Raw genomic sequence first — 23,332 nt, forward strand, 5'->3', positions numbered from 1 at the left:
ACTCTCAACTCGGTGTCTGCTCTGAATGGCTGCAGGCTCATAGGATTCTTCTCAGGGCTGTTGGTTTCCACAATGTTTACCTGGGCCCTGTTTTTAATTCCTTTTAACACGCATCCGTCCTCTCTCTTCCTTGAGATAACCACTGATCTTTAAGTGGATGGACGTGTGCGAACATTTCCACTCTTATTGCTTTCACCAATGTTGCTGTGTTTAGATCAGCGATTTCCTCAAAGAAAAGTCTGGGTGCATTCAAAGGTACTCTGTTCAGACATTTTCTCAGGTAGACAGTACGAAAGATGTCATGATCCCATTTTTGTTTATTTCAAGGTTGAATCTGAAATATTTTGAAGGTTTGCATGTAACTTCAAATAAGAATTAAACATCCCATTCAAAATTTGTTCAGTGTTTATTTGATTCTGTCTCCGACTAATAAGATCATTTGTGGTTCTAATCAGGTGCATTGTCATTTCTCTTTTAATTAAACATGTATGGGAATTTAGTGTTTTTCTAATTGTCACGAATCTCTTAGTTCTGGTACAGTATTTAAGAGGAGCAATTCGGGATTGGCGCCAATCTATTTGTTCTACACCGTCAGAACTCAAAGTGCAAGATTGTTTCACGCCATTGTTTGTTAACAATGTAATTGTAAACAATAGTCTATAGCTTAAAAAAAAGAAGTTAGCTTTACCCTGCAATCTCATGGATGGTCTGTCCTTTCATCTGAAGCTCTGTGAATTTGAGAGTTTTGCATTTCTCCAGCCCCATTCCCTCAGCTGTTCACCAAAACCGGTGGTGTGTGACGCTTTGTTGCTGTTCGAATCCCGGATTGCCCCTTTCAATGTCCAGGAAACAAACGTGTACTCTGCGATATCAAATAATAAAACATGTTCATTGTCTAGATGTTTTATAATGTTCAAGGTATGGGATTTGAGGTACAGTATGCTCAGATCCAGCAAGGAATTGAAAATGTAGTTATTTAAGTGTAATTCCTTGTCATAATCACAATTTATGGTATTCTTCATTCTTACTATGGTTTTGTTTTCTTGAATAATTATTTTTATTTTAGTGCATGATGTGGTTTAAACAAGACTTTGTTCCTGAGAGCACTAACTAGTTTAAAAAACAAACATAATTTGAACCCCTTTCTAGACAGGAAGGGGTGCTTTTGTGACCTCTTCATCCCTCCCCTCCTTCCCATCCACCCTGTCCTGGTCTCGGGACAAAATTGCTCTACGGGTTAAGTACCTCCTTCGCTTGGTCCGTAGCAAATCTACTGGGGGAGCCCCTGTCCTCCCTCCCTACCTGTCCTGCTGCATGAGCCAAACCACCACCCCATGGGCTGCCTTCCCTTCATCACCATCACTGTCCTCATCCTCGCGCCTGTTAAAATCAGCTAGAAGGTTTTCAATGAAGCAGCACTATGCGTCAAGATCACACACCCATCTCAATGTGAAGGTTTGCCAACCCTCTTTGAGACCAGCTGCCAGGTTAAGCGCTCAGCCTATTGAGATGTTTCTTTCTTACATTCCTCATGCTGTTAATTTTAACCCCCCCAAAAAAGCCTTGGGCTCCTTCCACCTCCAGAGCCAACATTTTGCTATATTTAAAAAAAATTGATGACCTCTTTTCTCCATCTCTAATCAGCACATGGCTGTCGCCCAGTGAGCTTTATCCAGCACGCACTCCCTCCCTCCCTCCCTCCCTCCCTCCCTCCCTCCCTCCCTCCCTCCCTCCCTCCCTCCCTCCCTCCCTCCCTCCCTCCCTCCCTCCCTCCCTCCCTTCTAGTAACACCCAAACTCTCCGGTTATCCAAGAGTCTGTTCCTCACTGAGACTGTGGACCTTTCCAGAAGCAAACAGCCCCTACCCCCTAGACACTTGCTGAGATCTTGTCGAAGATCTGAGAGGATTTAGTAGATTTAAAGCAATATGAAAACAATTCCACCGAACCTATCAGAGGGCAAGGTGGAGCTATCACCATATTGCTCAAACCTATCAAATCTCCACAAGTGTCTAGGGGGTAGGGGCTAGAGGTTGTTGGGAGAGAAATCAACAAAACACCTGTATGAGCTAATCCCACTTTCGGCAGTTTGCTGTAGTGTGTGTTTGTGCGGGTCTTGGCATCTTGCCCTGCAGACAGGAAGAGGATGTTGTTTGAGCGGGTCTTTTGGGCTAGGCTGGAAAGGGTATGTAACTGTACGGTATGTGGCCTGTGTCCCTCTTGGTGTTTGTCTCTGCTCCTTTCTTTGAAAACGCACCTCCTCTACATAGTTTCTCTTCTGTGCAGAAAGAGGGCGGGATCTGCACAGATGTGACAGTGCGGGGTCAGTGCTGTGCACCCAAAGCTTCCTATCTGATATTAGAGTACAGCTCAAGCGATATTGTCCACCAGTCTCGTGACGCAGCACAAACACTTACAGGCTGGGTGGAGCACCGCACAGTATTGCGTATTGAGTACAGCCAACTTTAGATGGTCAAATACACGTTTTGTTAAGCAGTATCTCCATCAGCATCGTCTTAGTCAATGACTTACGTTCAATTTGTGCCACACAATTGTCACAGTGCTTTTTTTCCCCTCTTGAATTTTGACCCGAATTCATCGGAACCTTGATTCCATGTCATGAAAGTTATTATGACTCTTAATGAAAGTCTTGGATCAGAGATCTGGAATGGATCATGGTTCTGATGTAATTCCGTAGCGGTTGTTTCTTTCTGTGTGATAGCTATCCAGTGATTTCTCTCTCCTCAAACATCCCTGACCTCATCTGTCTTGGCATATGCCTTTAAAAAAGGGGGTGCAGCCAGCGCGGCAGTGTTTGAAGCTTTTCCTGGACTATGCATTTGGCCCTTGATTCATCGCCATGGTTTAATTAATATCGTCTATAAGTCTCCATCTTTTACACGCAGGAGTTCAAAGGTTTTTAGACATTGAACCAGCCTAGCATCTCCACTTGGCATGGTACCAATCAATCAATCAGCCATTCCATTTGTCCAGTGTGGTTTCTGTCACAATAGCTTATAGACATTGAACTTGCAATTTCTTCCAATTGTGTGAGGGTAAAAAACAAACATGTTTTGAACCCCCGGTTAACCTCTTTTTTACTAACCCTGGCAATGAAATTTAAAAGGCTTTACTATGATTTGTCGTGCTTACATGCTTTTGTTTGTTGACTTGTTTAATGCATTGTCGTTCTCCATGTTGCTTTCCCATGGTTTTAGTTCATTTAATTTGCCACTGCCATACAACGATGCAAGTTGTTAGTAAAACTGTTTCAAAGTCAAATTTCTGTCAGCTACTTTTTAGGCCTAGAATATAATGCTATGGTTTGTGCTACACTGCTAGAAACTATTTTGTATGTTGTGAGTATGATACAATCACAATTTCAATGTATCTATAATTCTAAATCCTCTTTCTGCTTGCATTATCATTGGCATTTGTCACTGTGACACATTTTTGTTACTCTCATTTTCTCTCCCTCATGTTAGGCCTCCAAGCTGGACAAGCAGAGCAGCATGCCAGACAGTGACTATGACAACACAACCAATGACTATGAGATGAAGGACTCTGGGTAGGAACACACACACTGTCACTTTGAAGTTGCCACTGCTTTCTGTGTTGCACATAAGGTGGACAGTTAGGGCTGGATGTAGGGTGCAGAGATTGTAGTAACATCCTGGATGATCCTGTCTACCCCCTAGTAGACGTGGGAGGCTGAGGAGCAGTGGCTGGCTGGGGGAGAGCAGCTCCATCCCTGAGCTGGATGACCTGGGGGCAGAACCGGACCCAGCGCTCCCCAGCACTGAGGATGTCATCCGTAAGACGGAGCAGATCACCAAGAACATCCAGGAGCTGCTCCGTGCCGCGCAGGAGAATAAGCACGACAGGTGAGGAAGAAGTGACAGGCCACAAGCTCAAACAATTAAGCCGAATTTAACAGAGATAGTTACAACCGAGTTCAATGGAGATAAAACAAGGCTTTTTCTGTGTTTCCTGAAAAGTTCCAGATAGCTACCCCCCACTTTTGCTTAACCAAATTCATTATTGCAGCGTCACCTTTTCCCTTTTTTGTATTCAAAGTACTTCCACTTTCTAGATTCTTCTCCCCCACTGTTACTGTTTATTAAAGTTCTGCATTCTTCTCGGTTCAGTTTTAATTTAAAAAAAAAATAATAATCTTCCCTATGATTTCACCTCTTTCACTTTGTGTTCTCCCCTCCTCCCTCCTCGTGCTGGCATTTCGTTCTTTCGGGGGTGAGGGTGTTTCCCCATGCCTTTCCCATTCCTGTAAGCAGACCTTGTGAGGGTGTGCGCCGGCTCAGGCACAGTCTGGGCTGTTTCAGCACCCTGGTGCCCTGGGCTGAGAAGGCCCCCTCTCCCGTGCAGCCCCTCAGCCTGTGCTCCCCCGATCCTGCCTCCCGGTACTCTACTAGCCTCTGTCCCTGCCTCCCAGGCACAGTGTCTTTTCTCTCTCTCTCCTGCCCAATTCCGATGATTTCCTCCTTTGCTATGGTGTTGTCATCTGCTAGGCAGAGTGCAAGACTGATCTTAATGAACTCTCACTCACCTACTCTCTTAATTTCTTCCGTTGCAAAACATTGGCGCTAACACCACTACCTCAACTAAACTCAGACAACCCATCAAAGGGCTTTTGATATTCAAGGTACCCATGTGTGGTATTCCGTGTGTTTTAGAGTAGAGCTGGAGCTAGTTGCATCCATAGTAGTCCATCACCAAGTGCATAATGATTTACAAGCAGTCTTATCAATTCTAGATCATTTATGTATGCGTTTGGGTTAAGGAATTGTGCCCTGTTGTCTAATATCCAAATGAGCAATTAAAAAATATATATATTTTCTTGTTTTGGTATAGCTGATAGTTTATCACATGATCAGCTCTAATCCCTCACACCCATCGTTTAACCGTGAATTATACAGTAGCTTGGTTGCCACTACCTCTGCTCTCTTGCCTACTCCATAGTGCAGAAACAGATTGGCATCCAGGCTACATGAATTATGGTAGCTGCTGTCTGACTATGTCAGAATGCAATATTTGGAATAGCAAAATAGATTAACCAAAGCACTAACCTGGGACTGCGGGTTTGTTTTCCAGCATGTAGCTCTGCCAGTGTTGTTGTGTTTTGCCTCCCCTCCTCACCTAGACTAAAACGTTTACTTGTGACTTGTTTTGAATAGTGTTGTTTTGGGATCGCAAAAAGGTAACTTTTTAATCCCAAGTTTTGGATTTCCTCCATGAAATAATTCAGTTATATTATATCTGTTATAATAATTCTGTCTTATTAACCACTCTCCTGATGCCTTTTCTTTTACAGCTTTATACCCTGCTCCGAAAGAATATATGTGGCCGTAACCGAGATGGCTGCTCTCTTTCCCAAGGTAAGCTTACAAATGCTCCATGGTTCCATCACTCACATGCAAAGGTATTTAAAAATGTTTTGCAACGTAAAGTAACTTTCTCTTCTGTTTGATGCCTAATGAACACAACCCAGCTCATAGTCGCATGATGTGTTTAACCTCATCTCACCTTACCTTGTGCTTTCCAGAGACCCCATTCGGAGATGGTGAGAGGCCCCCTGCGCCTATTGACGTCTAGCTCCTTCCGGCTCCAGGGTGAGTGTCGGAAGGCAGCACCCCCCGAGGAAGGCCCAGGGCCTGACATGCAGCTGGTCACCCAGCAGGTTATCCAGTGTGCCTATGACATTGCCAAAGCTGCCAAGCAGCTTGTCACCATCACCACCAAGGAGAACAGCAACTGACCATCATGACCACCGTCGCAGGGCTTTTAGATCCCCTGTAACATCTCTGTTTTGTTAATGTATTGTTCATCCTTTAACTTCTGGTTAGAAAAAAAAACATTGTGGTCGTTTTTTAAATCAGTGTTGATATTTGCATGTCATTTATTTATTTACAAAATGTACAAAATGAGAGTATAAATATTGGGACAAAAAGACTGAACAGCTATGGGAAATCATCCGTAGCTCTACTAACTGGAAGGGAGAAGCTGTTTTTGTCGTGAGCTACAACAGGAATCTACAGTACAGCCAAATACTGACAAGATGATTGGGCGTTCCCAGGAGATCCTTTGTCGCTAATATGCAGTTTCCTAACCGCACTTCTTAGTTTTGTGGTTCTACATACTTCCAGACACAGTATTTCTCACACCAATGAAGCCATATTTTTGGTATTTTTTTTAGCTCCCCAACACCTATACCCCTCCTTAGAATGGCCTTTCATCCACTTTAATGCTCCTTGTCGGAACCAGGGGTCTCAAACTGGCAGCCCCCAGGCCAAATGCGTCCTGTAAGCAGATTTAATGCGATCCAGCATAGTATTCCACATGGTTAAGGATGTTGTGAAAGCTATGAATAAGCCATAAGTGTATAAACTTTACACACCTTGGAGCTACATAAATAACTATGGAATTCTAATGTACCATTTAATACAATTCCAGCAAGCGTAGGGAGGAATGTTGGGAGATTTGGATTTGATGAACCATCACTCATCTGTGCACATTTTTGTATCCCTGCAATGTCCATGTCTCCCCCATCCAAGTGTAATTGCTTTCATTTCAAAATGCATCTACTAGAACCATCTATGCCTATTATTGCATTTCAACGCTTGTTCAGGGGGGCAAATTATGCTCTTCACCAGCAATATGTTGTACTTGTATTGAGTTCTAGTGAATGTTTTATTTATAAGCTAAGATGCTAGACACAGTCTTGTGCTAGAACAGTGTTAGTGCTGTGACAGTGGATAGATTTGCAGCGCAAATAATCATTTGCCCTCTTCCATGTGTTTTTGTGCTCCGTTCTGTAATGCTGCTAGCTTTGACACGTGCAACTAATTGGATAGGATTGTAGATATCTCCACTACAATTCTGCAAGTGCATGGTTGCCGTCAGCAGATGGTTCAGAGCTGTGTTGTACTTGAAATGTAATCAAGGAAATGTCCCTCTGTGCTTGACTCTTGTTCTGAATGGACTTCAAACAGGTGTCAGTTGTGCGGTAATCATAGCTACAGTGGGAGGGGAAGCCTTATTTTTTTAAATAAACTTAATTTATAATTGTAACCTCGTGCCATGTTGTATTTGGCCACGTACTGTACAACCTTATGGACTATTGTGATGTGCAAAGAAAGGAAAATATGATTTTAGTTCATGGAAAAACCTACACCAAGATTACAACACCCTTAAACCAGTTTGCTAAATACGTAACACTTTACATGCAGCAGCTGATATAAGCATGGTGTAGGAATACTTGACACATTTTAAACCCATTAAGAATAATTATTTGTATAAAAACATGATTGTGGAGTGTCTTTTGGCCTCACGTCCAGGCTGATCGAGGTCTGCTACAAATCTATGAGCGGAGGAAGGCAAGAGTATATACAGGGGACAAAAACAAATCAATTGCTTTAGCAATTAACAAAAAAAAAATGGTAAGAAATAGCAATGCAAATCAACTGCAATAGGCTTACATCCCACTCTGTATGCATTTGGACAGTGATGCTAGATGTGGCTCTATACTCCAGCATTTTGGATTTAAGATCAAATGTGTCATAAGACAACAGTACAGAATGTCACATTTTATTTTAAGGTATTTTCATGCATATCTGATTTACTATTTAGAAATTAGCCATTTTTATCTCCAAATACATACAGAGGGGTGTGTATATTTGCCAAATTGATTGTCATCTGTTTAGCTACCAGGTAAAAATGTTGGCTTTGCTTGCCCTAATGAACTGGACCCTGGATCAGTACCTTGTCCTGGTAGCTCTGCTGGGCCATCCTATGAGTCTCCAGCCTCTGCTCATCCTCCTGCAGACTTTGGGCATCCCTCGCCTTCACCTGCAGGGGAGAGAGAACAATGAGCCACATCATTGGGCCTCCCTCCACTCAATCTAACCCAGGCCAACAACTGACCCCAGTCAACACATGCTGTTCCTGTTCGCCGTCCTTTGGCCCTCTTCCTCCACCCTCTCGGCGTCTGGTCTGCCTCTCCAGCTCCTGGATCAGCCCTCCCCCCGCCTCCTCAGAGACTCATCCTGAGCCTGACGGTTCTCCTGCATCTTGAGCTCCATCTGCAAGAGCCTTTCAGGGAGCAAAGGGAGAGAGCTGGGATTCTCTCGTCTGCGGTCACTACAAAGACACAAGCTTGGCACTCCTTGGTGTGTTGCACATGCCCTCCCCTCAAGTCCACTCACCTCCTGAATGAGCCTCTCCCTGGCTCTCCTCTCCTACTCTGCCTCCCACTTCTCCCAAACACGCTGGGACTTCTCCCTGACAGGACAAGACATTCAATTAACTTTGCAACACAAATGCAGATCTCCACCCCCAAGTAAGACCTAGCCTGGCAGTGGGAGTCATAAGTGGTGATACTACTAACCTGTACAGGACAGCAAACAGCCTCCCACCCCCTCTCCAACTGCAGCTATTCCGCGATGATATGCTTCTTCCAGGCGGCGTCCGCCACCGCCCTCTGCCACTGCCCTCCCCCTTGCTCCTACTACAACAGGTCTGGCAGGAGTCTGCAGTCCGCCTCCTGGTGGACAACACAGACATTTCAAGCAGAGGTCACTTTGGTGAAAGGGGATGATCCCATTGTGTCAATTCACATGCAGTTAAAAAAAAAAGGGGACATGCAAGCTCCTCCTGGGCTCTCTTAGTTGGACAGTGCGATAGCCCCAAATGAGACTTGTGTAACTTGACTCGTCTTCTTCGCAGATTGGGGACAGGTGGAGCTGATTGGGTCGTTAAGGTGACAAGTTGCACATGGGTTTGGGCTCATCGAGGATGTAAAAGTTCCTGGTGCCCAGTCCTGGCTCTCTCCATAAGCACCATTTTGTTTTGTGATCTGGTTGATTGTTTAAGGATTAGGAGCACCCTTCAACACTTACACAGATATGACCTATATCTCCATTACACCCCTCACATGCCTACTTTCACACATCACAGGTTAGTTTCCTTTGTAGTGTCATACTTTGTTAGTTGTGCCAAAGTGCCAAAGTGTAGACTCCTTCGCTTCTTAACTGAGTTTAAATGTATTTGGCTATGGTGTATGTAAAACTTCCAACTTCAACTGTGGTATATATATATATATATATATATATATATATATACACACACACACACACACACACACACACACACACACACACTGCTCAAAAGAATAAAGGGAACACTAAAATAACACATCCTAGATCTGAATGAATGAAATATTCCTATTAAATACTTTTTTCTTTACAATAGTTGAATGAGCTGACAACAAAATCACAAAACTGATCAATGGAAATCAAATTTATCAACCCATGGAGGTCTGGATTTGGAGTCACACTCAAAATTAAAGTGGAAAACCACACTACAGGCTGATCCAACTTTGATGTAATGTCCTTAAAACAAGTCAAAATGAGGCTCAGTAGTGTGTGGCCTCCACGTGCCTGTATGACCTCCCTACAACGCCTGGGCATGCTCCTGATGAGGTGGCGGATGGTCTCCTGAGGGATCTCCTCCCAGACCTGGACTAAAGCATCTGCCAACTCCTGGACAGTCTGTGGTGCAACGTGGCATTGGTGGATGGAGCGAGACATGATGTCCCAGATGTGCTCACTTGGATTCAGGTCTGGGGAACGGGCGGGCCAGTCCATAGCATCAATGCCTTCCTCTTGCAGGAACTGCTGACACACTCCAGCCACATGAGGTCTAGCATAGTCTTGCATTAGGAGGAAAGGAGGAACCCAGGGCCAACCGCACCAGCATATGGTCTCACAAGGGGTCTGAGGATCTCATCTCGGTACCTAATGGCAGTCAGGCTACCTCTGGCGAGCACATAGAGGGCTGTACGGCCCCCCAAAGAAATGCCACCCCACACCATGACTGACCCACCGCCAAACCGGTCATGCTGGAGGATGTTGCAGGCAGCAGAACATTCTCCACGGTGTCTCCAGACTCTGTCACAACTGTCACATGTGCTCAGTGTGAACCTGCTTTCATCTGTGAAGAGCACAGGGCGCCAGTGGCTAATTTGCCAATCTTGGTGTTCTCTGGCAAATGCCAAACGTCCTGCACGGTGTTGGGCTGTAAGCACAACCCCCACCTGTGGACGTCGGGCCCTCATACCACCCTCATGGAGTCTGTTTCTGACCGTTTGAGCAGACACATGCACATGTGTGGCCTGCTGGAGGTCCTTTTGCAGGGCTCTGGCAGTGCTCCTCCTGCTCCTCCTTGCACAAAGGCGGAGGTAGCGGTCCTGCTGCTGGGTTGTTGCCCTCCTACGGCCTTCTCCACGTCTCCTGATGTACTGGCCTGTCTCCTGGTAGCGCCTCCATGCTCTGGAGACTACGCTGACAGACACAGCAAACCTTCTTGCCACAGCTCGCATTGATGTGCCATCCTGGATGAGCTGCACTACCTGAGCCACTTGTGTGGGTTGTAGACTCCGTCTCATGCTACCACTAGAGTGAAAGCACCGCCAGCATTCAAACGTGACCAAAACATCAGCCAGGAAGCATAGGAACTGAGAAGGGGTCTGTGGTCACCACCTGCAGAACCACTCCTTTATTGGGGGTGTCTTGCTAATTGCCTATAATTTCCACCTGTTGTCTATTCCATTTGCACAACAGCATGTGAAATTTATTGTCAATCAGTGTTGCTTCCTAAGTGGACAGTTGTTTAAGTGTTCCCTTTATTTTTTTGAGCAGTAATATATATATATATATATATATATTTGGTTAGGACATCTACTTTGTGCATGATGCAAGTAATTTTTCCAACAATTGTTTACAGACATATTATTTCACTTATCATCCACTGTATCACAATTCCAGTGGGTCAGAAGTTTACATTCACTAAGTTGACTTAGTGACTTTGTTGACTTTAAACAGCTTGGAAAATTCCAGAAAATTATGATGGCTTTAGAAGCTTCTGATAGGCTAATTGACATCATTTGAGTCAATTGGAGGTGTACCTGTGGATGTATTTCAAGGAATACCTCTTTGCTTGACATCATGGGAAAATCAAAAGATATCAGCCAAGACCTAAGAAAAAACAATTGTAGACCTCCACAAGTCTGGTTCATCCTTGGGAGCAATTTCCAAACGCCTGAAGGTAAAACGTTCATCTGTACAAACAATAGTACGCAGGAATAAACACCATGGGACCACGCAGCCATCATACCGCTCAGGAAGGAGACGTATTTTGTCTCCTAGAGATGAATGTACTTTGGTGCGAAAAGTGCAAATCAATCCCAGAACAGCAAATGACCTTGTTAAGATGCTGGAGGAAACAGGTACAAAAGTATCTATATCCACAGTAAAATGAGTCCTGTATCGACATTTACCTGAAAGGCTGCTCAGCAAGGAAGAAGCCACTGCTCCAAAACCGCCATAAAAAAGCCAGACTACAGTTTGCAACTGCACATGGGGACAAAGATTGTACTTTTTGGAGAAATGTCCTCTGGTCTGATGAAACAAACAAAAAATGTTTGGCCATAATGACCATCGTTATGGTTGGAGGAAAAAGGGTGATGCTTGCAAGCCGAAGAACACCATCCCAACCGTGAAGCACAGGGGTGGCAGCATCATGTTGTGGGGGTGCTTTGCTGCAGGAGGGACTGGTGCACTTCACAAAATAGATGGCATCATGAGGGAGGACAATTATGCGGATATATTGAAGCAAAATCTCAAGACATCAGTCAGGAAGTTAAAGCTTGGTCGCAAATGGGTCTTCCAAACGGACAATGACCCCAAGCATACTTCCAAAGTTATGGCAAAATGGATTAAGGACATCAAAGTCAAGGTATTGGAGTGGCCATCACAATGCCCTGACCTCAATCCTATAGAAAATTTGTGGGCAGAACTGAAAAAGCATGTGCGAGCAAGAAGGCCTGAAAGAAGGCCTACAAACCTGACTCAGTTACACCAACTTTGTCAGAAGGAATGGGCCAAAATTCACCCAACTAATTGTGGGAGGCTTGTGGAAGGCTACCCAAAATCTTTCACCCAAGTTAAACAATTTAAAGGCAATATTACCAAATACTAATTGAGTGTATGTAAACTTCTGACCCACTGGGAATGTGATGAAAGAAATAAAAGTTTAAATAAATCATTCCTTCTATTATTCTAACATTTCACATTCTTAAAATAAGACAGGGAATTTCTACTAGGATTAAATGTCAGGAATTGTGAAAAACTGAGTTTAAATGTATTTGGCTACGGTGTATGCAAACTTCTGACTTCAACTGTGTGTGTGTGTGTGTATATATATTCTTTATTTAACTAGGCAAGTCATTTAAGAACAAATTCTTATTTTCAATGACGGCCTAGGAACAGTGGGTTAACTACCTTGTTCAGGGGCAGAACGACAGGTTTTACATTGTCAGCTCCGGGATTCGATCTTGCAACCTTTTGGTTACTAGTCTAATGCTCTAAACACTAGGCTACCTGCCACCCCACATATACATACATATATATACACACATATACACTCAACAAATTGCTGATTTCTTTTGATTTCCCCATGATGTAAAGCAAAAGGAAATCAGCCAAATTTGTAGAGTTGTTGAAAAACGAGTTTTAATGACTCCAACCTAAGTGTATGTAAACTTCCGACTTCAACTGTACATATACATATATTACACACACTAGCAATAACAGACTAGTTCCCATCATAGTGTCTCGGGCAATGATCAGTTTCAAGAGTATCAACGAAACAGTGGCCAGAAAATGCAGTTGCGTTGTTAACTAGCCAACCTCGGCTGGTATGATTGACGAGAACTCCAGTGTGGCTGCTTACAATGTTCTGTTGTTGCCTTTAGTGCATTGAGTGCAGCTCCCAGTGTTGCCGCCAACGTGCCTCCTGTTCCCCCTGCCGCACCATCTGGCTTTCCAAGGAACGAACTCGACTCGGCCAATGTGGGCAGAGAGGGTTGGTAGAGCCATTGATCCAGATTGAAAAACTCACCTATTCAGTTAGCTATTTAGAAACTGCTGCTGTTAAAGACAATCGCAATGGACAAAGCCGTTACTGGCTAGGTTATTAACGCTTTAGGTTTGCTAATTTAGCTAACGTAGATTCAAAATATCATGACGTATCATGACACTAGCAAAACATTATCAAGTCGTAGCAAACGTTAGCTAGCGTAAAATTCGCATTTGTATTTACAGAGATACTGTTGAATAACATTGCTTACCGGTCTACGTTCCTTCTCCAAAATGAAATTTCATATAAATTAGCTAGCTATGTTGGATTGCAACTGGAGAACATCCTTGCATTTCTTTCTCTTCCCGTTTCACTTAGTAACCAATTCTCTTCCTAGTTACACTATGGCGCATCACAAGGGTCAAACAGCGCAACGAGAATGGCGTTGTAAATGATTGGCAATTGATGAATGTATGCCAAGCATACACGCAGCACTTCAACCCAAATCCACGATTTTAATTCAGCGTTTTATCATTAGACCAGCTGGTGGTATTGAATTTTGCCAACAACTGAAACTAGTGAATTTGCTGATTGATTGATTGGTGAGGTGATGGGAAGGCGGTTTCCCTGATTGGGACAAATCAGCGAAAGGAACAGCACATGCCTTCATATTGGCCAGTGCAACATACTGTACGCTACTGTAGCGACTCTAACCAAACACCTAGCGACCTCACCATGAGTGTTCAGATCTCTCCGTAACGGCTAACAGTTGGGTGACAGTTCTATTATGTATGTGGTTCAATGTGCCCTCTGACTTCGCTACATTGGTGTTAGAAGAGGGATGACCCAACAGACATCGATGTCTTCTAAGCGCTCAGTGTGAGAAACGTACATGGGTAGTCTTCGACAGCATATCCCAACGTAGGAGCAAGATCAAGGGACTTGTTAGAGTGAAATGTGGGACGGGACGAGCTTTCTGAAGACAGGGGTTATGTGTATACACCTATAAGTACAACACCTAGCGACCTTGTCAAGAGGTCTTTGCATAGCAGGTAATGTGTTGGACTGACAGTCGCAGTGACCTGGGTAGAGGTAACCGTCAGAATTTGCGGGAGTACATTTCCTGCAGTAATTGTATGCAAATCCGTTCTTGGCCCACTGTCACCTAGTTGTGATTCCACATTGCATAAAGAAGCACACTAGGAGTAGGCCTAAAGTGGAGACATAATTGTCTGATTAATTATTTATATATAGCTAAATCTTTAATGGAGAACAGATCATTCTAGGCCTTTGTCATCTGTATCTGCTATATCAAGGAATTAGACCAGAATTACAAGGTTTTATCTTCCTTTCTCTGCGAAACGTCTAGCAGTGCACAATGAGTTAAATTTGAATATAGTATGCTCATTTTATTCTAATTGTATTGACGATCACTAGACGGTTGCAGGAATACCTACATCACTTTCACAAGTCCTTTTCAATGACCACATGAGTGAGCATCATCCATCTACTGACACCAAAGCAGCAAACAACAGGGGCATATTCATTTCCCCGATTCTGATGCAAAACGTTTCTTAAACGGAACGAAACTGAGAGGAAACTATATGAATGTGTCCAATAGAAACTCTTGTTTTAGTTGCAACTGTTTGGCTAATGATTACACCACGGGATATAATCCACTTGACCGTATAATGATGTCCCTCACTAAAAAGTACCCAGCTCCCTGACCAATTCAGCATTTAAAAAGGCAGCTTTTACAAGTTGCATAGGCTACTATTACATAATGTCCAACATGTTGAGACGTTCTGCTGTCAGATAGAAACCTATGCAAAATTCCATGTAGGGTTTTAACCCTCATGTTTCACTTGATCGATGCACTGCTTCCCATCTATTTAAATGAGCATTCTGAGTCAGCTTCTGCTCTTTCCAGGCAGCTTTCAGACCAGAAAGGGGCGTGCACTGTTGGAGAGGCTCACAAACTCACTTCGGTGGCAGTTCCGGGTTTTACAAATCACTTCACTGGTCGCGGTTATTGTCAGAGATATTGTGTGTAGTGTTCACGATGGCTCTTCTTATGGAGCACCAATTTAAACAGCTTCCAGCCGATAAACAAGTGGAAACTAGATCATTCTTGGAGTCGGTGTCGTATCTTCCGCCATTCTTTGGTAAGTAGCTTGCAAACTATGATTTGAGCTTGCTACATGAATTCTAGCCACAGTATGTGCATAGACTACCACCCAAATTGCTCGCTATTTTGTTGCAACAAACAACATATTGTCCGTTAAGCCACATCATTTAATACAGCCCATTATGGATAAAGACAATTTTATGATCATACTCTTGTGGCTAGCCATCAGCTTGTCATAGGCAAATTGCTTTTCTCTGAATATGTTGTATGCCTGCAAGGGTAGAGTTATCAACATTTGATTGACCTGACAATGCCAGGAGTGAGGAGAAGTATTCATATGTGTAGAAAACGGACTTAAATTAACTTCATAGTCTGATTTGCCTGTGGGATAGTTTGCTTTTGGGATTTCAGAATGTGAGAAGCAATCTGTCAAAACACCTCTGTCAATCCCAAGCAATTAAATGCCATAAGGGACAATCTTTTTTGGGGATCGTATGTCTCTTTATCAAGCAGTCAACAAACCTTTTGCATTAATAATTTAATTCACTGGCCTCGATTTGAAGTTGTTAAAATTGATTAGCACGGTGTTGAGTTCCCCTTGGCCATTCACTGACTGTGTAGCCCACCGGGCATCATTGTGTTGCTTCATTCTGTATGCCAAAGATACGCTATTGAATTAGGCAGGTGAAACCTCTGAAAACAACGAAGTCTGGTGTTGATATTAACATCTTTCCATTTCGTTGTCATTGATCCAACTGACCTAATAATTTCTTAGGCAACTTTCCATTTGATCAACTCAAGAAACTGGATAAGTGTTTGTATGGTTTATTTCGTGTTTTTTCTTTTTTTTAAATGCTGTAATGAATTTTGTGTCATGATATAATCAGTCACAACTCAATTATACATAACTGCTACATTGATTTGTGACTATGTTGGAATTTCAAATCTCTTTGGAGGAAATGCCTAGGATAGGATCTTCTCTTTGTTTTTCCACCAACCTTTAACTCAGTTGTATGTTTACACCTGGTGTTAGGATTCATCGACAATACAATTGATGACCTCCGCTTTCATCACGTAGCCTGGACCTCCCAAAGCAACTGCACAAAAGCATTATGTGGAAGCAATTGAGAGAGAGGGGGAAAAAGGGTTTTTGTTTGTATGGGGTGGAAAATGAGAGATGGGTATCTTTGGTGGTAGTCATGAATGAATAACATTCAGGATCGATGGATTCATGTCTCTCTCTAAATGATAAGGACAAAGGTGGGGCTTCTCTGTAACTAGAGAAGATACCTGTACCACTTGCACAATGGGTAGCCTTCTGGAACTAACGGTTGTCAGTTGTACTCCACTTTAAGCCGTGTGTTGTCAGAATGTAAGTCTTCCACTGGGCTACCCCAAATGAACAGCCAGGCCTCCTTTTATGTAGTTATGTCAATGTTGGTCCAATGTTGGTCCTGTTCAAGGTCTCGTCAAGGTTCAAAGACACCGATTATGTGAGGATATATTTCCTTTTCCGGTTGCATAGATAGGCCTAAGGGCCAATGATGGGATGCATTGGATTAGACCCATTTGGATTTGGCACGATACTAGGACCTACTTAAAGTTTTATGAGTCTCTCTGGTGCTTTCAGAAATCTGTCAGGTGCTCTGAGCAGAGTGAATTATTTAGCATTTTGTTGATTTTCAAATTCAATAAGAGTTTGCTGTCGACCTACCATTTTGTACCAAAAGCATTCAAGTACATGATCAGGATGCAGCTCAGAATCCTGTTCTCTGTTTGTCTCAACCCTGTGTTTTTCTAGTTCTAATGAAAAGGCTTTGTTTTTCCAACGTATGCCTCTCAAAAGTATTTGACAGAGCGTAGGGGTTTATTAGGCTGCTTTGTTAATCTTCAAGGGATGTGAGCCATTGAGGCTACAGGTAGTCCTGTCTCTCTTTCTCTCTCGCTCTCGTTCCACCTCAAAAAGCACACCCACCATCTCAGATTGTTCTGAAATGATGTACGTTATTAGAAACAGAAGATAATTTTGTTGAAATATAATTTGATCTAAATGATTGCATCCAAATTGACCATTTTAATGTATAGGATTCATATAATATTCAAATATAGTAACAAACATCTCAATTGGACCAAATTTAAAAGAATTTAACACAAGGAATCCAGAGGAGTGGTCAAAAGCTACCCACGGACCCCTCACACACCCCACACCAATCCCACCCCAAAAACAAGTATATAGTATGGAGCTGCCCCTCAGAGTATTCTTTGTTCCTTCATCCTATGTAATGTATTCCCAGTGAATTTGGTAGTTTATTTTCCATATTTCAGAGAAATGTTATTGAAGTTGTAGGATGGAACATGAGCCTAACATCTTGATATTACCAAGTTCTGACCACAAGTTTGAAGCCCCCCCCCCCCTTCAATGTTAAAGGGATAGTTCACCCAAATTACATTAGTTTTCTTCAATCTATTGACAAGGTATGACAGCCACCCGTGCTTTGGTTTTGTTGGTCACTGTTTCAACTGCTAAGCAATTGTGGCACAAATCCAATGCAAATAAATTGTACCTATATTAGCATTTTCACACCATGTTTAAGTGTCCTAAATTGTGTCATTTTTTTGTTGTATTTTCACCCACCTTTTTCTCCCCAATTTTTGATCTTGTCTCATCGCTGCAACTCCCCAACGGGCTCAGGAGAGGTGAAGGCGGAGTCATGCATCCTCTGAAGCATGACCCACCAACCGCACTCCTTAACTTCTTGGTGACTGGGGGGCAGTATTGAGTAGCTTGGATGAATAAGGTGCCCAGAGTAAACTGCCTGCTACTCAGCCATAATAGCTAGAAGATGCATATAATTAGAATATTTGGATAGAAAACACTCTGAAGTTTCTAAAACTGTTTGAATGATGTCTGTGAGTATAACATAACTCGTATGGCAGACGAAAACCTGAGAATTTTCCAACCAGGAAGTGGGAAATCTGAGGTTTGTAGTTTTTCAACTCATTGTCATTCCAATATACAGTGTCTTTAGGGTCATTTTGCACTTCCTAAGGCTTCCACTAGATGTCAACAGAACCTTGTTTCAGGCTTCTACTGTGAAGGGGGGCTGAATGAGAGAGGATTGAGCCAGGTGTCTGGCAGAGTGCCATGGGCTCGTGACTCGCGTTCATGTGAGAGTTACCTCTCGTTCCATTGCTTTTCTACAGACAAGGGAATTCTCCGGTTGGAACATTATTGAAGATTTATGATCAAAACATCCTAAAGATTGATTCTATACATCGTTTGACATGTTTCTACGGACTGTAATGTAACTTTTTGGACTTTTTGTCCGACCTTTCCGCTGGACTTGCACGCGCGTCGTGAGTTTGGATTTGTTTACCAAACGCGCTAACAAAAGGAGGTGTTTGGACATAATTGATGAACTTTATCGAACAAATCAAACCTTTATTGTGGAACTGGGATTCCTGGGAGTGCATTCTGATGAAGATCATCAAAGGTAAGTGAATATTTATAATGTTATTTCTGACTAATGTTGACTCCACAACATGGTAGATATCTTTATGGCTTGTTTGGGCTCTAAGCACTGTACTCAGATTATTGCATGGTATGCTTTTTCCGTAAAGTAAAAAAAAAAAATCTGACACAGCGGTTGCATTAAGGAGAAGTTTATCTAAAGTTCCATGTATAACAGTTGTATCTCTTATCAATGTTTATTATGAGTATTTCTGTAAATTGATGTGGCTCTTTGCAAATCACCGTATGTTTTGGAACTACTGAACATAACACGCCAATGTAAAATGAGATTTTTGGATATAAATATGCACTTGTATGCTTGAGGAATTTTAATTGAGATTTTTGTTGTTTTGAATTTGGCGCACAGCACTTTCACGGGCTGTTGGCGAGGTGGGAAGCTACCGTCCCACATTTCCCAGAGAGGTTAACACCGTCAGCTTAACCCGGAAGCCAGTAGCACCAATGTGTCAGAGGAAACACTGTTCAACTGGTGACCAGAGTCAGCCTGCAGACACCCCGCCTGCCACAAGGAGTCGCTAGAGCGCGATGAGCCAAGTAAAGCCCTCCTCCACAGTCCAAACCCTCCGCTAAACCTGGACGACGCTGGGCCAATTGTGCGCCGTCCTATGGGACACCCGGGCACGGCCGGTTGTACCACAGCCCAGGAATGAACCCGGTTCTGTAGTAACGCCTTAGACTGCTGCGCCACTCGGGAGGCCCAGAAATTGGATTGTTTAACTCCATGATGTTACTTGCAGTTGTCAGAACCTGGTAATATCAGGATGCAGGATGGGACATGAACCTAACATCTTCAATAACTAATTTCTCTGAACAGTAGGGGGGGGACCATCACTGAATACATTACATAGGATGAAGAAACAATACTTTGAGCCGCAGCTCCATACTACTCATCAGACATGGAGATACTGCAGCCTGTTGTTGGGATTGGTGTGGGATGTCCATGGATGCCTTTTTGACCAAAAAATGGATTCATGTCTTACTCATAGTTACAAAGAAGTTTCAGCAAAATAGTTTTGCAGTAATGCTAATTGTATCCCTCTCTCCTGTATTATCCTAGCTCTTGGGAATGTAGACAAAGCTGACATGTGAATTGTGGAGGATGTTATTTCTCCAGTATGGGCAAACATGGTATTTTTACATCTCTCGACAGACTGCCTTGGCTCTACTGTTTTTGCTCCAATTAAAGCAGACCTTGTAGGGAACATCACGGTAAGTAGCCTACAGCAACATTTGAATACAGTCAAAGTTCAAACTGGTAACCTTAGATCCATACGGAAACAAACTATATTGCTGTACTATCCCTGTTTAGACAATCAAAGCAGTTTTTGACAGCAACCCTAGCAGGTTCAAGACCCTCCAAAAAATCCTGGAGGCAGAGAAGGAGCTGCATGGAGCAGACTGGCCCAAAGTGGGAGCCACCCTGGCACTTATGTGGCTAAAGAGGTCAGACAACTTTTTACTTTTGGATCTTGAGTCGGTTCTTAATGCCTACAGCTGTAATGCATTATGATGCAGATATAATGCATTATAAGACTTGTCATGAGCGTATGATCTCTGCGTCATCTCATAATGATTCTAATTTGTGCCAGCCGTTTTGATTCAGTAGAAACTTCAATAGAAGGATATTTATATCATCCTTATTATAAGACATTATAAAGCCTCATATCTGCTCATAATAATAAAGGGATGTACCTAATCGCTTTATTGTAAAGCGCTCTCCCTGACATTTCTGTGTTACCCTTGAGTCTGTCTACTTAGATGTACTGTATGTTGGTCCACATTTTTGTATAGTCTGTCTGATTATGTGATTTGTTTGTTTCCTTGTTCTTCATTGACCAGGGGACTCCGATTCATCCAGGTCCTGCTACAGAGTCTGGTGGATGGGGAGAAGGATGAAAACAACCCCGACCTCATCCGTGTAAATTGCACCAAAGCTTATGAGTTGGCCCTGAAGAAGTACCATGGCTGGCTGGTGCAGAAGCTCTTCAAGGTAAGCGTCTCACCATAGCATGATTGCTTTGGATTACTGCTTGATTACGCAGCTTCTCCATTGCCATTTTAAACTGTGCAAGTGTAGCTGATAGTTTGTTTGTTTATTTATCTACATTTTATTTATAGATAGATATAGATATAGATATATAGATAGATTTTTTTAAATAAATCGATTGGTAGGTAGTTGTGCTAGTAGTGGCCATTATTAAAGTGACCTTCATTGAGATCTAAAAGGCAACCTTTTGTTTATTGTTCTGACGAGTCTGCATTTTGAACTGACTTTACTTGAATGTCTTCCACTGAAGGCAGCCGTGTTCGCAGCTCCCTACAAGGCAGATTTCCTGAAGGCGCTGTCCAAGGGGCGGAAGGTCAAGGAAGAGGACTGCCTGGACAAAATCCGACAGTTTCTAGTCAACTTTACTGCTGCTAATGATGCCATCTATGAGATGTACACCAAGATGAATGCCGAGTTAGAGTACACCGTGTGACCACGCAAGCTAACCAATGATCTGCCCCTCCCATTTGGACAATTACAAGCAGTGAGAGTTGCTATGCTTTCCTACAGGTTTGTGTGTGTGGGTGTCTGTGTGCGTTAGATCCGGTGTTGTGTCACACATCCAGTCTGTGCTCTTTCTAAGATCTCCTTTGAGTGCATTTGCTTGCTGCTCTTAATTTCTCTGTCAACTGTTTTGTGGCTTATTTTCAAAGCCTCAAACTTTCTTACAGGGAATAGCTTTCAATATGACCCGAGTCTTTACGTGGCGATTTGTGTTTGATCGTTATCAGGTTCACTAGGCACAAAATGAAAGAAAACGTACTGAAATGGGGAGGAACTACCTGGACTTGTCCAATAAGAAATTATCATTTTTGTTTTCCACTGCAAACTGTTTTAAACCATTTGCCATTTCTTGCCCCAATGAACATGACCCAGTTTCATAGACCAAAACTGCAGATGCATCTGGACTGTCGAAAGTATAGTTTATGGATAAACGTTTCAGTCAACTAGTTTATTTTCACTGAAATACATTTTTTTTTAAATTATTACCGTAATTATAAATTCATCTTACACAAGTTACTTGGGTATTATTACTTTGTGTAGGTACGTTTCATTTAATTATACACAACCGCATAGCAGGCAGTTCCATAGTACTCTTTTTAAAACTACTAACAGTAGAGAGAGGAAATTATTGTATTAGTAATTGCTATTTGGTAATTGTTTGCAATCACATGAGTAACCTATGCACTTTGAGAATGTTTAGAGGATTGTGGTAAATGAATATCAAAACCAAAAATATATTTAATTCATAATTATGTATTTTCTCATGATATTTGAATAATTATATACAAATATTTGTATTTTATATTAATGAACCTTTAACTCTGCTGGTATGTGATTTATTGATTCTATCTACTTGAAAATGTCATCTATTTCTTATTTGTTTACATGTTAGAATTTTCTGACTTTGATAATGCAACTCTGTATCACTAGGACAGTAAATATAATTTTTATTTTATTTTTATTCTTTGTTAATTCTCCATCCTAAGAGCTGATTCCATTGGGACATCAATGGAATTGTGTTATTAAATACATTGTGTTATTGATTAGTGTCTTATATAATCATACAAATGTCATTTTATGTAATCACATCTTTGAACTCAACTAAATCTCTCTGGTTTTCATATAGTCAATAAACCTGCAAAAGTAAACACTGTCAAGTCAAAGTGATGATTTGTTTTATAAGTTTAAGATTCAAATAAGTGAGACTTTTAAAGTGTTGTGTAAAAATAAAGCCATTTTGTTAGAAAGGAAATATTGTATAACCATTACTTGATGAGTGACATTGAAATCAATCCATGGGAACATTTCATTTTAGGCTGTTTTTTAATAAATGTGATTAATTGTGAAATAAAATCATGATGCCGTGTTCAATATGAATAGTAAACCAGGTTTATTTGAAGTGTGCTTTGTAATTGGAGTGGGTGATTCAAGCCATAGACTATTGCCCTCTAATATTGTTAATCTAACTGTGCCTTCTGCTAGTGACACAGGGGAGATGGTGAACTCACTGTCTTTGTCTTCATCCAACAGTGCAAGTTTACTGAATGGCTGCCTCTTGAGTTGGGTCATGTTCATTACGCACCAAACGGAAGAAATGCATGTTTTCCATTACGGTTCCAAAATGTTTTATTACTGTGTGTTTATAATGAACACAACACTTGTAGACAGTTTGTCTTGCTCCATCATGCGCCATGTCATGTAGCTTAGCTTGGGATGCCTCGGTTTCAATTCTGAATTTATTCCTAATACCATCTCATGTGCCTCAAGATAATCTTTGTGTAAGTTTGTTTGTACATTGACATACTCTGTCATTGCTGAAGAAACTAGTGTAATCTTATAAAATGAATGTTTAGGTGAGATGTTTCCCTTTCCATGCCCTATGCAATAGGAAGTAGTGTGGTTGCCTGGACATCAAACAATGTCATAAGACCTTGTGGAATTATAGCAAATTTCAATTAACCATTAAATACACTGAAAATGGATTATTTGAACCGTTTTTCCTTTTCTGGCTATGAAAATGTATTTATCTCTGAAAACATTTGTGTGATGAAAAGCATTTAATTGCAGTGCATTAATGCTGCAAGATCATTTACATTATTTTCAACTGATATTGTAAACTAATTTTCACAATAAACCATGACCAATTGTAATTTCATATTGAATCGTGCATTGTTATGACAATGTGTGTGCGT

General features: G+C 42.0%; 2 protein-coding genes and 1 long non-coding RNA gene across 10 annotated transcripts in view; 2 read left to right on the forward strand and 1 right to left on the reverse strand.

The window, feature by feature from the left end:
* Positions 1–7,085, forward strand: part of LOC112263279 (ARF GTPase-activating protein GIT2) — a 33,308-nt gene extending 26,223 nt beyond the window's left edge. For 4 of the 7 annotated variants that reach the window (XM_024439365.2, XM_024439368.2, XM_024439367.2 and 1 more), the window contains 4 exons: positions 3,485–3,567; positions 3,698–3,883; positions 5,329–5,392; positions 5,560–7,085. In XM_024439365.2, the coding sequence (XP_024295133.1) occupies positions 3,485–3,567; positions 3,698–3,883; positions 5,329–5,392; positions 5,560–5,772 (546 nt within the window). In that variant the 3' untranslated portion in view covers positions 5,773–7,085. Of the gene's footprint in view, positions 1–3,484; positions 3,568–3,697; positions 4,418–5,328; positions 5,393–5,559 lie in introns of those variants that run through there. The other 3 variants (XM_024439366.2, XM_042330653.1, XR_002955471.2) reach the window with 2 other exon arrangements.
* Positions 7,086–7,197: 112 nt separating this feature from the next.
* LOC112263280 lies at positions 7,198–13,319 on the reverse strand. 2 transcript variants are annotated; one of them, XR_006084693.1, is made up of 7 exons: positions 13,201–13,319; positions 12,804–13,000; positions 8,401–8,556; positions 8,219–8,294; positions 7,938–8,105; positions 7,776–7,862; positions 7,198–7,374 (listed from the first exon to the last, which is right to left on the reverse strand). It is a non-coding gene; the product is annotated as an uncharacterized LOC112263280 (long non-coding RNA). The 2 variants fall into 2 exon arrangements; XR_002955472.2 differs by lacking the exon at positions 12,804–13,000.
* A 1,532-nt stretch (positions 13,320–14,851) lies between these two features.
* On the forward strand, positions 14,852–23,295 carry gltpa (glycolipid transfer protein a). Its single transcript, XM_024439370.1, has 5 exons — positions 14,852–15,094; positions 19,740–19,798; positions 19,899–20,032; positions 20,429–20,579; positions 20,887–23,295. The coding sequence occupies exons 1-5, from the start codon at positions 14,992–14,994 to the stop codon at positions 21,067–21,069; spliced, it is 630 nt and encodes a 209-aa protein (XP_024295138.1). The 5' UTR covers positions 14,852–14,991; the 3' UTR covers positions 21,070–23,295.
* Positions 23,296–23,332: the final 37 nt, after the last annotated feature.

Source organism: Oncorhynchus tshawytscha, linkage group LG12 (genome assembly GCF_018296145.1).
Source record: "Oncorhynchus tshawytscha isolate Ot180627B linkage group LG12, Otsh_v2.0, whole genome shotgun sequence".
NCBI classification, from domain to species: Eukaryota; Metazoa; Chordata; class Actinopteri; order Salmoniformes; family Salmonidae; genus Oncorhynchus; species Oncorhynchus tshawytscha.

Bases quoted from the DNA above. Each gene is read 5' to 3' on its own strand.
- gltpa (XM_024439370.1), top strand. From the start codon at position 14,992: ATGGCTCTTCTTATGGAGCACCAATTTAAACAGCTTCCAGCCGATAAA. The intron at 15,095-19,739 runs GTAAGTAGCTTG...ATCTCTCGACAG, and splicing joins GTATCTTCCGCCATTCTTTG to ACTGCCTTGGCTCTACTGTT. The intron at 19,799-19,898 runs GTAAGTAGCCTA...ATCCCTGTTTAG, and splicing joins ACCTTGTAGGGAACATCACG to ACAATCAAAGCAGTTTTTGA.